This window comes from Stegostoma tigrinum, chromosome 26 (genome assembly GCF_030684315.1).
Source record: "Stegostoma tigrinum isolate sSteTig4 chromosome 26, sSteTig4.hap1, whole genome shotgun sequence".
Classification (NCBI taxonomy): domain Eukaryota; kingdom Metazoa; phylum Chordata; class Chondrichthyes; order Orectolobiformes; family Stegostomatidae; genus Stegostoma; species Stegostoma tigrinum.
In genome coordinates, this window is record NC_081379.1 from 7,734,160 (window position 1) to 7,748,581 (window position 14,422).

General features: G+C 42.4%; 1 protein-coding gene across 2 annotated transcripts in view; it reads left to right on the top strand.

The window, feature by feature from the left end:
* The window catches only part of pi4kab (phosphatidylinositol 4-kinase, catalytic, alpha b), a 152,600-nt gene extending 147,616 nt beyond the window's left edge, over window positions 1-4,984 (top strand). For both annotated transcript variants that reach the window (XM_059654935.1, XM_059654936.1), the window contains 4 exons: window positions 343-502; window positions 3,393-3,482; window positions 3,799-3,882; window positions 4,579-4,984. In XM_059654935.1, coding sequence (XP_059510918.1) covers window positions 343-502; window positions 3,393-3,482; window positions 3,799-3,882; window positions 4,579-4,630 — 386 coding nt within the window. In that variant the 3' untranslated portion in view covers window positions 4,631-4,984. The remainder of the gene's footprint in view (window positions 1-342; window positions 503-3,392; window positions 3,483-3,798; window positions 3,883-4,578) is intronic.
* The last annotated feature ends 9,438 nt before the right edge of the window (window positions 4,985-14,422 follow it).

The window sequence follows — 14,422 nt, forward strand, 5'->3', positions numbered from 1 at the left end:
GACCCGGTGACACAGAGAACTAGCTGGCTAAGCTCTGTAGGTCGCTAGGTTTTATGTGCCTGAATAACAGCGAGCTGCCAAAAGTTGAGCTTCCAGATAAAGTTTCAGGCTCCAGGGAAGAGGCTGCCTCTGTTGAGTGAGAGTATATAGTTTCCTTTAGGTAAACAGCGACTCTTCCCTGGTTGATTCAGTGGCAACTTGGTTTGTGTCCTTCGCACTATTACCTTTTCGGTAACCTTCAAACACCTGTGTAGCAAAAAGTAAATTACCAGTATGAAAATGTTTATCTTGGAGAGAAGCCTGTGACTGCTGATTTAATCATGCCGTATGTATTTTCTGCAGATTTTGGTTTCATGTTTGAAAGCTCACCGGGAGGCAATCTCGGCTGGGAGCCTGATATCAAACTGACGGATGAAATGGTGATGATCATGGGAGGGAAGATGGAGGCCACGCCCTTCAAATGGTTCATGGAGATGTGTGTTAAGGGATACTTAGCGGTCAGGTAAGAAGCCTGTGGACAAACGCATACTGTCTGGTTTTACTGGGGTCATGCAGAGAGAGAGTTTTTAAGTTGCGTTTTCAAGAACTGTGGTGCAGTTTAAACCCTCGGTGATATTTGCCAAGTAGGTCCTCCCCCTCGTCATGTATTGGGTGGGGGGGTTCTTGTATGGCTGGCACTGCACTGCAGATATGCAGGATCTGTTTGTATTGCAATAGAATAGGGAAGATGGTTGACCTTTTTTGTCGCTGATGCAGGCATCCAGACTTAGGCCGCATTGTCTCTGCAAGCTGCCCTTTCGGTTCGAGAGCCGGTAATTAGAGAAGGGAGTGGTTGGGAGCGATTTTCTCTGTCCTGCCAGAAATCTTGACAGAAGCAAAATTCAGAGTAGTATTCAAAAACAAAGTTAATACTTTTTGATCCTTTTCGTAATACTTATTGAGAGATGTTAGCAAAACGACTTAGCTTTTCACTGGAATTGCTGTTCACTATGTGCCAAATGGGCCAAAGAGGTGTCTTCTACCTTGTGAAATGTTATAGTTCTATTAATAAAGTCTTGTTGACATGTCCTAATTGGTGATCCACAAATCAACTTGAGTGGGAATTAAAATAGAGTCTCTCTGGTTCACTAGAAAATGTTCTTGTTCTAACAAGTGAATCTCTTGGCCTATTTATCTATGTCTTTGTGGTTTCAAACTGGAACAAATCATTCTTCTGTGAATGCTAGATGTTTCCTTGATAGCTCCACATGTTTGGACAAGACATGGCTGAGTTGTACAGAAGAGAAACATTTCACTGCGTAATCTTAGCCTTTGTCAGCTGAAAAGCTGGTGAGGGTGGTGTAATTGGTCTGAGTATCTCAGACGGCTGATGGGCAAGGCTGGTCAGCCTCTTGAGTGCCCAGTTGCTGAATGGTGGATGAGTGGTGACCCTGCCTCTTTGGACCCAAGCACAATGGGATTCTGTAAAGTGCTGCGAGTGTTCAATGGGATGGTTGTGAAACTGCTCCAGTTGCGAGTAAATCCAAAACTAGGGGCCATAAATGTCAAATAGTCACTGTTAAGGAAATTCAGAAAAGTTCCCTTACTCAAATGTGTTTAAAATGACTGCTTGGTGGGGGGAAGGAGTAAAAGGGATTGCCTGAGGTAAGGTAGAGGCAGCTTATAGGAAATACAGTAGTAAAAATAAGTAGGAGTAGGCTCTTTAGGCCATCAAGCCAGCTCTTGATCACCCAATTTTGACCTTAACTTTTCCTTTTAACCTGTCCCTGTAACCCATGAGTACTTTTGTTAATCAATTTTGCATTGAATATATTGAATGACCGAACCTCTACTTATGGAGTCAAACAGCGAAACAGACCCTTCGGTCCAACTCACCTGTGCTGACCAGGCTTTGCAAACTAAACTAGTTCCATTTTCCTGCATTTGGCCCATATCCCCCTCAACCCTTGCTATTCATGTACCTGTCCAAACATACTTTAAATGTTGTAACTGTACCTGCATCTACCCCTTCCTCTGGCAGCTCATTTCGCACACGAACCACCCTCTGTTTGTTTGAAGAAGATGCCCCTTAGGTCCCTTTTACATCGTTCCCCTTTCACCTTAAACCTGTGCCCTCTAGTTTTGGATTCCCCTGCCTTTGGGAAAAGACCTTGGCTATTCACCCTATCCAGTCCCCTCATGATTTTATAAACCTCTGTAAGATCACCTCTCAACCTCCAACATTCTGGGGAAGAAATCACAGCCTATTCAACCTCCCGTTAAAACTCGAACCCTCCATTCCCATAACATCCTCCTGCATCTTTTCTGCACACTGTTCAGTTTAATAATATCCTTTCTAAAGCAGGACAACCAGAACTGTACGTAGTACTCCAAAAGTGACCACACCAACCTCAACGTAACATCCCAACCCCAATATTCAGTGCTCTGAGCAATGAGGGCAAGAGTGTCAAATGCCTTCTTCATCACCCTGTCTACCTTTTGATGCAGCTTTCAACCAGCTATGTACTTGAACCCCAAAGCCTGTCTGTTCAACAAAACTCCCTGGGATCCCAGCATTAACTGTGTGAGTCCTGCCCTTGCTCATCTTAGCAAAATGCAACACCTCACATTTATTCGAAATTAAACTCCCACTGGACCCTCCTGTCTGGGCAAGAGAATTCCAGACGCTGTTGGCCTTCTGGGAGAGATTTCCCTGTTAAGTGAAGAAATATTTGAAATAGTGCCCCTCGCTCTAGATTCCCCATGATGGAAAGCACCCTGTTAGCATGTACACTGTCAAGCCTATTCAGTTTTTTTTTTGTATTTCAATAAAAGCAGTTCTCATTTTCCCCAGCTCCAATAAATATAGGACTGATCTGCTCACGTCGAGCAAAACCAGTAAAGAATAGTTGGGCTAAATGGCCCTTTTCTGTGCTGATCATTCTCGGTTGTATTTAAGAGATGAATGTACTCAGCAAATGAGAGGAAATTAGAATTGTTAATGACAAATGAGTAAAAAGAATCCTCAATCAGTCCCAGTTAATGTTGTAGAGGAGATAATGGGAACTGCAGATGCTGGAGATTCCAAGATAATAAAATGTGAGGCTGGATGAACACAGCAGGCCAAGCAGCGTCTCAGGAGCACAAAAGCTGACGTTTCGGGCCTAGGGGCTCTGATGAAGGGTCTAGGCCCGAAACGTCAGCTTTTGTGCTCCTGAGATGCTGCTGGGCCTGCTGTGTTCATCCAGCCTCACATTTTATTATCCATTTAATGTTGTAATCTATTTAGGGGAGCATGCTAATTTAATTAGGAAAGAGCCTATGTTCCCACTTGATTTGTTCTGTTCTGACTTGATGATCAATGTGTGAACCATTTGCAGCCTCTGGTGATTGCGAATGTTCTCACTGTTTAGGCCTTACATGGATGCAGTGGTGTCACTCGTTACGCTGATGCTGGATACTGGACTCCCATGTTTCCGAGGGCAGACTATCAAGCTTCTGAAGTAAGACTTTTGGTTGTTGTGCATTATTGATATTATTAACTCTTTTAAACAGAGTGACTTTTGGAACTTGGAACTTGCAGAGACACTAGATTTGCCAAAAAAACTCCAAATTAATTTTTATTAAACTTAATCCTTCAGTGAGAAAATGCTGTATTTTTCAATAAACCTTCTTTGAATCCATTTGATGTATGTGCAATATTTTTAAGCAGCACGTCTAACATTTTTGTTTTGTCATCATTTGAAATGGCAACAGTTCAAGTGTCCAGAATAGATGTCTTCAGATTTTTCTCAGCACTTTTCCCTTTTCTGTTTTCAGACAAAGATTCAACCCGAATGTAAGTGAGAGAGAGGCAGCAAACTACATCATCAAAGTCATTCAAAACTGCTTCCTGAGCAACAGGTCAGTGATCTCGATGTTTTTTGTCCTTGAAATTTCCTTTTTCTTTTATGTATTATTAGAATGTTGAGAGTGAACAAAGCTGACTTGTTGCTCCAGCTGTCTATGGGACAAACATGTGACTTGACACAGTTTACATCTTGGAATGTGCGAATATCCTTCCCCTGGGATAAAAGAGGGAGAATAGTTACCTCCAAATACATTCAGCTGTCTTCTCGTTTGGAATTGGGGAAAGACAGTGGCACGGTGGTAATATCACTGGAATAGTGATCCAAACTATTGCTCCAAAGGGGCCTAAACTTAATGCCCTGGGGACCAAAGTTCGAATCCCGCCATAGATGATGGAATTTTAAATTCAAGTAATAAGCCTGAAATTGGAAGCAAATCTTAAATAGTGAGGTGAAACCCCGAAATGATTGTCATAGAAACCTACCTAGTTAATTAACTAATGTCTGTTAGAGAAAGAAAGCTGCTATCCTTACTTGGTCTACCCTCCAGTCTCCCACAGGAATGTTATTGGGGATCTCGTGCTTTTACCCAATTGAAGGAACGTTTGGGATGGGCAACATCCTATGAAAGAGTTAGTTTTAAAACAAAATGTTTAACACCCTGAAGGATGGAGGGAATTGATGCAGGTGATTTGTGATGAAGGCAATGTACACTGACTGATATGCTGCAAATCTGTCTTGTTACTTTCAGGAGTAAAACCTATGACATGATTCAGTACTACCAGAACCAGATCCCGTACTGATGATGAACTCAAGACAGGAAGGATGCTCGTGTTGTTTTCACTACTGTATAATTCTTGCACTTTTTAGCCTCAGTTTGTGTTACCCACTTTTTAAGGGTTGTATCTTAAACTGTACTCTTGGGACCTCGCAACAATCACTTGTTATAAAATGGATATTCAATCACTCTTTGCAATTATAGAACATAGAATATGTGTCAAATCATAGTTGAAGCATTAATTGCACTATATGTGTTGTATGTTGAGATGATGACATTGAAATATTAAAGTTGTATGTGGAGATATTATTTTTCTTTAGAGTATGTAAATGTGCGATACAGATGTTAAATCTATAAAGAGAATAAAGTAGTTGAATTAGTTTGGTGTTGCTTGCTGTTTTTTGGTTTGTGGGTCTTTTCTGAAAAGTGCAGAAATGAAAGTACAGTCCCTATAACACGCCAGCAGGTAGTCAGGGAGCCTCTGGGACAAAGTGGAACACTTTTTGCTTAGGGAGTTATACTTTCGAGTGCACTGCCTGTGAAAGGCGGTGAAAACACGGCTGTTGCAATTTTCAGAAGGGAATTGCCTTTGCACTTAAAAAGGAGAAACTTGGAGCACCTGGAGAAAAACAGCAGAAAAATGAAACCAATTAAGTAGCTCTCGCAAAGAACCCACACACATGATGGGTTGAATGGTCATCCTACTATAACAATGTTGCCTGTTGTGACACCAGATCCATAATCTTCAGTTCCAGTGGGACATCTGCTGGACCTGGCATAACCTGCAGGAGCCCCTTCCCAAGGAGACGATATTCAGTATGGATGACCTCGGAAATTTGATATTTTAAATTTCCAAAGTAGATTATGACGAACCACAGGTATTCAATGCACAGTGAAGGGCAGAATACTGTGAAAGTTAGAAATGGATTCATAGAGCTGTACAGTGTGGAAATAGACCCTTCAGTTCAACTCATCCATGCCAACCAGATATCCTAAATTAATCTAGTCCCCTTTGGCGGCATTTAGCCCATATTCCTCGAAACCCTTCCTGTTCATATAGCCAAAAAGATGCCTTGTAAATGTAGCAGCCTCCACCATTTCCTCTGGCAGCTCATTCCATACACATTGGCCCCTTTTAAAATCTTTTCCCTTTCACCTTAAACCTATGCCTTTCGGTTCTGGACTCCCCCACCCTAGGGAAAAGACCTTGTCTGTTTGCCCTATCCATGCCTCTCATGGTTTTATTTACCTCTATAAGTCACCCCTCAACCTCTGAAGATGCAGGGAAAATAGCTCCAAATAGGACAGTCTGTTCAGCCTCTCCCTCTAGCTCAAACTGTCCAACCCTGGCAACATTCTTGTAAATCTTTTCTGAACGCTTCCAAATTTCACAGCATCTTTCCTACAGCACAAAGACCAGAATTGAACATAATATTTCAAAAGAGGCCTGACCAATGTCCTGTACAGCTGCAACATACCCTCCCTACTCCTACACTCAGTGCACTGACCGATAAAGGCAAGCGTACCAAACACTTTCTTGACCAGCCCCTGAAGTATAACCACTGGAAACATTCAGCAGATCAGTCTGTGTTTGTAGGGTGAGTAACAGAATTTATATTTCAGGTCAGAAATCTTTGGTCATAGTGACATTCCATTTTATTGTCTTCCTAGACAATCTGAACAGGAGTACAGCACAGTGATGTACTGCAAACTAATTGAAGCCACAACTTCCTATCATAAAATGCTTAATGTATTTGCACTAAAACCTAAAGAGTTAAAACTAGATTTTAAAGTCTCCGTTCCAATTCAGTTGCAAGCTACAAGAAAGCCGCTGTCTTGTTTTTCTTACTGTGGTAAACTATAACAAAGGGATAGTGATTCTGAAATGGTTTGCTTGCTTTATCCCCGCTATCATCACTGATAGCAAATCCAGTGACATATTGTGGCTTCCAGCCTGATTTAATCGTGTGTAAATTTGAAAGGGAAGTGGAGATGGGACCCAGAGGAGAAATGAGGTGAACTGTTTGTATGTGTTAAAATTGTTCAGTTTTTGCTGTTAGTCGACAAAGTAGCCGCACGACAAAAATGCATTGATTCAATCAAAAACAGCAAAGATCTTGTTTAGATGTTCAGACAGGACCAGGAGACATAATTACTCTGCTCTGGCTCTCTAATGAGGCACATTCTTGTTGCAATGTGTTTCGACGCTGTGTCCTATTGTCTTAATAATGAGCTTTGTTCCGACAGTGTTCTCTGGACAAGTGTCAATGTGAATTTCATCAGCCAGATGAAGTTTAGTCTACATCGTTAAGGTTTTGTGTTAACTCTCTAGAATGGGCTTCTCCTGATGCTGTTAGGGCTTGGCATGTGCTGATATTTACCCTCAAAAGGTGCCGGTTGACTGGTTCCAGTCAAAGGACAACAGAATTAATGCTGCATTGATTTCGACCGACTTTGAATCACATTTTATAGTTTGCTTGTAATGAAAACAGTAGTTGAATTCTGGAACACTTTTCCTTCAGAAAGCTCTTTAGACTGCAGGTCAATTGAAATGATGTGAGATTGAAAAGATTTTGTTACAACTCATGAAGTTGAGATGGCAATCTGCTCTAAAGGGGCCGAACAGCCGTGATTGGCTGAGCAGGTACAAGGAGCTAAATTGAGAACCTAAAGGCAATCGCAACAGAATCTGTCCTTTAGACAGTGTACACCACCAGCTTTGGCTGTTATGTGATAGGAACTTGTAAATTTATATAATTTGTGGCACTTCAGCCTGGGCCTGAAAGATGAGGACATCCTGTCCATACTGCTACCTATCTTCTTCTCTCCCAGCTCCTCAGACCTGCTGTCCATTGGTAACAATGAAATGCTGGAAATCACAGCAGATCCAGCAGCCTCTGATGGAGAGATACCAAGCTTAAATATTTCAAGTCTAGATGACTCCTTGTTGGAGCTTGCACATTGCTGTTGTCATGTCCTCTATTTCAGATTGTCAGTCTTGATGCACTTTCTTTTCTGTTGAATTGGTAACTAAACAGCTTTCACAACAATTGCTGTATCTGTTAAACCGCAATAAAACAAAGGACTGCACATGAGAGAGACCTGAAACAAATATGGAAATCGCTGGAGAAACTCAGCAGGTCTGGCAGCATCTGTGGAGAGAGAGAGAGAGACAGAGTTAATGCTTCAGGTCTAGTGACCCTCCTTTAGACGCGCATCTGGCTAGGAGGAAGTGGTATTTATGTTGATGATAGGGCAGGGGAGTGAGCGGGTAGGTGGAAATGGATCCTGAAGAGGGAGAAAAACAGTTAGGCAGTAGGCCTTTCATAGTAAGAGAATACTTGAAGTGAAACCATACACATGGCTATGGGGAAAGAGCAAAGAAAATGGGATTAATTGAATACCTCAACCAAGGAGACAGCGCTGCCACAAAGGGATGAACGTCCAATTTCTGTATCATTCTGTAATTGTCTCACCTGACAATTTGAGAAAGGCCACTTGTAGAATCTTATCTATATGTGAATTGGAACTTTCAGGGGACCAATAGCCCTAATAATGATTATACTTCTAGTTTTAAATTGCCGTCGAAAGTTAGGGGAGGGAGGAACAGAGACATATTCTATTATCTGATGGTCAGTTACTGATGAAACCTTTCAATGCTAAAGAATTGTCCCAGGGAACTTCTGAAATTTATAATTACAGAAATTAAAGGTGCTTTGATTCCACCCTCATCCCTTCTATATTCTCCATTGCATCCAGTTTTAAATCTTAAACACAATCCAATACTCAGGATTGTTTGGCTGTGATTGTGTCTTGGTATTCACATTATTGAGACTGCAAGGTGTGTGGTAATGAGTAAGGGGTAATTCTCATTATTGTGTGGATAAGGACTAGTGGAAGCACACAAGATGTTTAGCCACTGATGGTTGGAGAATCAGGAGCATGCTCAGATTTGCAACATGTGCTCCCAATAGGCAAGATCTCTTGGCCAAGAGGCAAACTCAGATAGTTACTTTTCCAAACTCAAGTATATTGCTCGTAAGAGTGATATGGTGCAAATAAAAACTGCAGATGCCATAAATGAGGAGCAAAAACAAAAGTTGCTGGAAAAGCTCAGCAGGTCTAGCAGCATCTGTGAAGGAAAAACAGAGTTAATGTTTTGGGTCTGGTGACCCTTCCTCAGTGATATGATGCAGGCCATTTTTCACCCTGAATACATCAGGACAAACAAAAGAATACCAAATTTCAAATAATTTCAATACTGAACTAATTGGTTAGCCGTTGAAATCAAACAGCATCCTTTTCTCCTGCAATATAAATTGCGTTGCCTATTTGTGGTAAGAGGTAGGATAGTGTGGGGTTGAAGGGGTAGTAATCTGTTTCAGTACACTACTAGTATTGGACAATATGTTGGAGGGGCTTGGGCTCAAATCCCACTGTGGCTATTATGGATGGTTCATAAATACTGGCCTCACCAGCTCCACCCAAGTATCAATTTAATAAAAACTTAACCTGTTCCAATCCAAAATTACACAGAGCACCCCCTCCCCATTACGGAGGGAATCTTTAATTTTAAAAAATCATTGCATCCTCATTGGATTTCTCTTCTGCACAAAGAGGGAGGCAATGGCCTAGTGGTACTATTGCTGGACTGTTAATCCAGAGACCTGGAAATACATTCTGGGGACCTGAGTTCAAATCCTGCCATGGCAATTGGTTGAATTTGCATTCAATAAAAACATCTGGAATTAGGAATCTTAATGATAACCACAAATCTGTTGCCGATTGTCGGGAAAATCCCGTCTGGCTCGCTAACGTCCTCTAGGGAAGGAAACTGCCATCCTCACCTGGTCTGGCCTACATGTGATTCCAGACCCACAGCAACATGGTTGGCTTTGAACTGCCCTCTGGGCAATTACGGATGAGCAATAAATGTTGCCTGGTCAGTGAAGCTGTTATCCTGTAAATGAATAAAAGAAAAATAAAACAAGCTCCTACAGTTTGAAGTGACTGATGTGAAATATGTCTGTGCACTTCCCCCCCGCATGCTCTATATAGTTTTAAATATTAACAGGTTTTATTTTAAATTATTGGTTGTCAAATAGGAAGGATTTTGGATATCCAATCTGCCACCAGCTGTCCAAAGTTGACAGATGGCACTAAAATGAACGGCCAAGTGTTCAGAGAACACTGACAGTCGGCAGAGAGATATAGGTAGGTTATCTGAGTGGGCAAGTGTCTGGCAGACGGAGTACGATGTTGGTAAATGGGGTCATCCATTTTGATAGGAATAACAGCAAAAAGGGCGATTGTTTAAACGGTGAAATTTTGCTGCATGCTGCTATGCAGAGGGACCTGGGTGTCCTTGTGCATGAATCACAAAACATTGGTTTGCAGGTGCAGCAGGTAATTAAGAAGGCAAATGGAATATTGTCCTTCATTGTGACAGAGATGGTGTTTAAAAACAGGGAGGTTATGCTCGCAGCTGTATAGGTGCTGGTGAGGCCACACCAGGAGTATTGCATACAGTTTTGGTCTCCCTACTTGAGAAAGGATGTGCTGGCACTGGAGGGTGTACAGAGAATGTTCACTAAATTGACTCTGGAGTTGAGAGGTTTGGCTCATGAGCAGACATTGACATGGCTGAACTGTACTCATTGGAATTTAAAAGAATGAGGAGGGAATCTTATAGAAACACCTTGATTATGAAGGCAATAGACAATGTAGAAGCAGGGAGGAAGTTACCACTGGTGGGTGAATCTAGAACTTGGGGCCATAGTCTCAAAACAAAGGAGAGCAGATGTAGGACTGAGGTGAGGAGGAATATCTCCACCCAAAGGAATTCCCTGTGCAGTGAAGCAGTTGAGTCTACCTTGTTGAATGTTTTAAAGGCAAAGGTAGGTTTTTGAACAGTAAAGGAATTAAGCGTTTTAGTGAACAGGAGGGTAAGTCGAGCTGAGTCTCAAAAAGATTAGCCATGATGTTGTTGAATGGTGGACCGGGCTGGAGGGGCCAGACAGCTGTCTCATGCTCCTATTTCTTACGTTCTTAAGGAGTACAGCGTACAGTTTTGGCCCCAGCTCTATGAAGGGACATCCTTACTGTAGCGGGTTTGCAACTAAAGGTCTGCCTTTGCTTCCTGGGATGAGGGCTTTCCTACTTGGGACGGGGAACAAGCCGGCAGTACAGTCCCTGGAAGTAGGAGACTGAAAGGTGATGACATTGAAATGCTCTGAGCGAGTAAACACTGGCAAAGTGTCTGCCATCACCAGAGGTTCTCGGACAAGGGGACATGTCCGCGCTGGAATTCAGCAACAACCCCAGGAGGCAGGGAAGGCTCAAGTGCTGGGTTAGAGGTTGCAGCAACTCAGGGAATCAAGAGACTTGGGGTTAGGGTGGGAATGTGGTGCAGAAGGTAATGGTCTTAAGGAGGTGGGGTGGGTTGCCCTAGAAGCTGAAGGGACCACTCCTGCTTCTAATTCATATTTTCTAACGTTGCGTTCCATATCTTTCTCAATCTTTTCAAGTGGTAATGCATATTATGTTATACAGTGCTGGAATTAGAGCCTTAAGACTTACAATTGACATGGAGAATGAACGGTTTTGTTAACTTATAAAAAAGAACTCTAAATCCATCAGTCACTGTGGGGTTAGGTTTTGGTTTTGTGCAATAATGTAGAAAGGGCAACAGTACGCAGGCAGGACAGGCCCTGCTCTGTAAGTATCTACGGTCCTCACAACACAATGCAAAATTGGTCTTAATTTACACGAGTTCAAAACAAACATTAGACAGAATAGCCAGAGCCCCCGATATGGGATTTAAATCAGGTGGCGTATCTTGAATTTTAACCCAGATTCCACGCTCTCCTGGAAAAGTTTCCATTAAACAATCCTGCAGGTGGTGCTGTTTAAAAATGTATGAAGGGAAAGTTTTAGAAAATATTCGATGTTGAAGTGAATTGCCTTAAAAATTTGAAGGCATTGCATCAAGCTCTGCACAGAATGCCTCAGACAGAGGAAAATTGCAGACTTTTTGATTTACACAACAAATAAGTAATGAACAAAGTCAGAGTTAGACTGTAGGGGTCGAGTTATTTGGGCCTGTATTTGTTGGAATATAACAGAATGAGGGGTGACTTTACCAAAACATTGGGGGAACTTGACAGAGTGGATGTGGAAAGATTGTTGCCCCTTGTGGGAGAGTCTAGGACCTGAGAGCATCATCTCAGATAAAGGGCTCAGATATTAAGGCAGAGATGAGAGGGAACTTCTTCTCTCAGAAGGTAGTGAAACTAAGGACATCTTTACCACATGGCACTGTTGAGGCTGGGTTTTAAAGTATATTCAAGGCTGAGAAGGACATTATTTTAAATCAGGAAGGGAATCAACAGCTATGGGAAAAAAAGGCAGGAAAATGGAGGTGAGGATTATCAGACCAGCCTTGATCTCTTTGAATGGTAGAGCAGACTCAATTGGCCAAATGACCTATTTCTGCTCCTATGGCTTATTGGGCTTAGAAAGATGGAATTACATCATGCCTTTAACCATGTAAGAGTGGTCTGAATTGTCTTACAGCGGTGTACAGCAAGATCCCATAAGAACAGCTTGAAAATGACAGGTGGACTCTATTTTGGGTTTTGGCTGAGAAATAAGTATTGACCAGGACACTATTTGTAGATTAAATTTGAACTAGCAATTAAACTTTTGAGAAAGCCTGGCGACTGATGGATTTAGAGTCTTTTGTTTAAGTTAACGAAACCGTTCATTCTCCATGTCAATTGTAAGCTTTAAATCTCAAGTCTCTAATTCCAGCATTGTATAACATCATATGCATTACCATAAATTACTGGAACTCTTCATCTAAGATTTCTTAATTCATAATCGTGCAATGAGTGAAAGAAGCTGTAACATTCTCCCTTTTTAAAAATCTTGGTCAATTAATTACAGCTACAGCTAGATTAGGCCCACATCAGAGTTGAAGACAATTCGGTGAAGGGGAATTGGTTATCTTGGAATTGTGAATTACTGCCTTAAATATCATAGGCAGTTCAATACTTTTGTCAGGGTGTTAGTTACCAGATTTGTATGCAGTACAAACATCAAATAAAATTAGAATCCGAAGTCAGATATTTTGTGGCCAAAGCCACCACTCCCAAAGCAAAAAACAAAGAACTGCAGACGCTGGAAATCCAAAACTAAAGCCGAAATTGCTGGTGAAACTCAGCAGGTCTGGCAGCATCTGTGGAGAGAGAAACAGAGTTAACATTTCGGGCTCAGTGACACTTCCTTGGACCTTCTGAAGAAGAGTCTCTGGAATCGAAACGCTAACTCGATGTCTTTCTCCGCAGATGCTGCCAAGCCTGCTGAGTTTCTCCAGCAATTTCGGCTTTAGTTGCACCCTTCCTGTACGTACTCCACACAAAATTGCTGCCTCTAGTCCATCTTAAACCACACCTCAAGGATTAAGTGTCAACAAGGTTCTTTAATGTTTGGATTTTGAAAAATTTTGATTTGTTTTATTCTTTACTCAGAGAGTAGTAAGGGCGTGGAATGCCCTGCCCGCAACAGTAGTAGGCTCGCCAACTTTAAGGGCATTTAAATGGCCATTGGATAAACATGTGGATGATAATGGAATAGTGTAAGTTAGATGGGCTTCAGATTGGTTTCATGGGATGGCACAACATCGAGGGCCAAAGGGCCTGTATTGCGCTGTAATGTTCTATGTCCTATTGTCATGTGTACCAAAATAAAATGAAAAGTATTGTTTTGCATGCTATCCAGATAAATCATACCTTACGTAAGTACAACAGGGTAATAGAACAGAATGCACAATATATGGCTATATGGAAGGTTTAGAGAAAGGTCAACTCCAATGTATGAGAGGTCAGTTCAACAACGTGAAAACAGCAGGGAAGAAGCTGTTCTTGAATCTGTTGGTACATGTTTTTAAGTTGTTGTATCTTCTGCCCGATGTAAGACAGTATAACTGGTGGGTGCGATCTTTGATTCTGATTTCCTGAGACAGTGGGAAATATAGACGGAGTTGATAGATGGAAGGCTGGTTTGTGTGATGGGCTGGGCTGTGTTCACAACTCTCAAATTCCTCGCGCTCTTGGAAAGAGCAGGTGCCATACTGGATAGGATGCTTTCTATGGTGCATCTATAAAAACTGGTAAGAGTGATTCTAGACACGCCAAATGTCCTTCAAACTCTGAGGAAGTAGAGGCTTTCGTGTGTTTTTTTGGTTACGTTGAGGAACCAGGCTGTGTAGAACAGGAACCCAGATTCATGCTTGTGGTACATACCATGGGTAAACATTATTGTCATGTGCGTTCAATATAAAATATATTGAAAAATGTGTACTGACACTTGTACCTACACCAGCCCACACCGTGTCACCGAGAGAGTGTTCCGCTCCGAGCTATACCAGCCCACACCGTGTCACCGAGAGAGTGTCCCGCTCCGAGCTACACCAGCCCACACTGTGTCACTGAGAGAGTGCCCTGCTCCGGGCTACAGCAGCCCACACCGTGTCACCGAGAGAGTGTCCCGCTCCGGGCTACACCAGCCCACACTGTGTCACTGAGAGAGTGTCCCGCTCCGAGCTACACCAGCCCACACCGTGTCACTGAGAGAGTGTCCCGCTCTGAGCTACACCAGCCCACACTGTGTCACTGAGAGAGTGTCCCGCTCTGAGCTACACCAGCCCACACTGTGTCACTGAGAGAGTGTCCCGCTCTGAGCTACACCAGCCCACACTGTGTCACTGAGAGAGTGTCCCACTCTGATCTACACCATCACACACCGTGTCACCGAG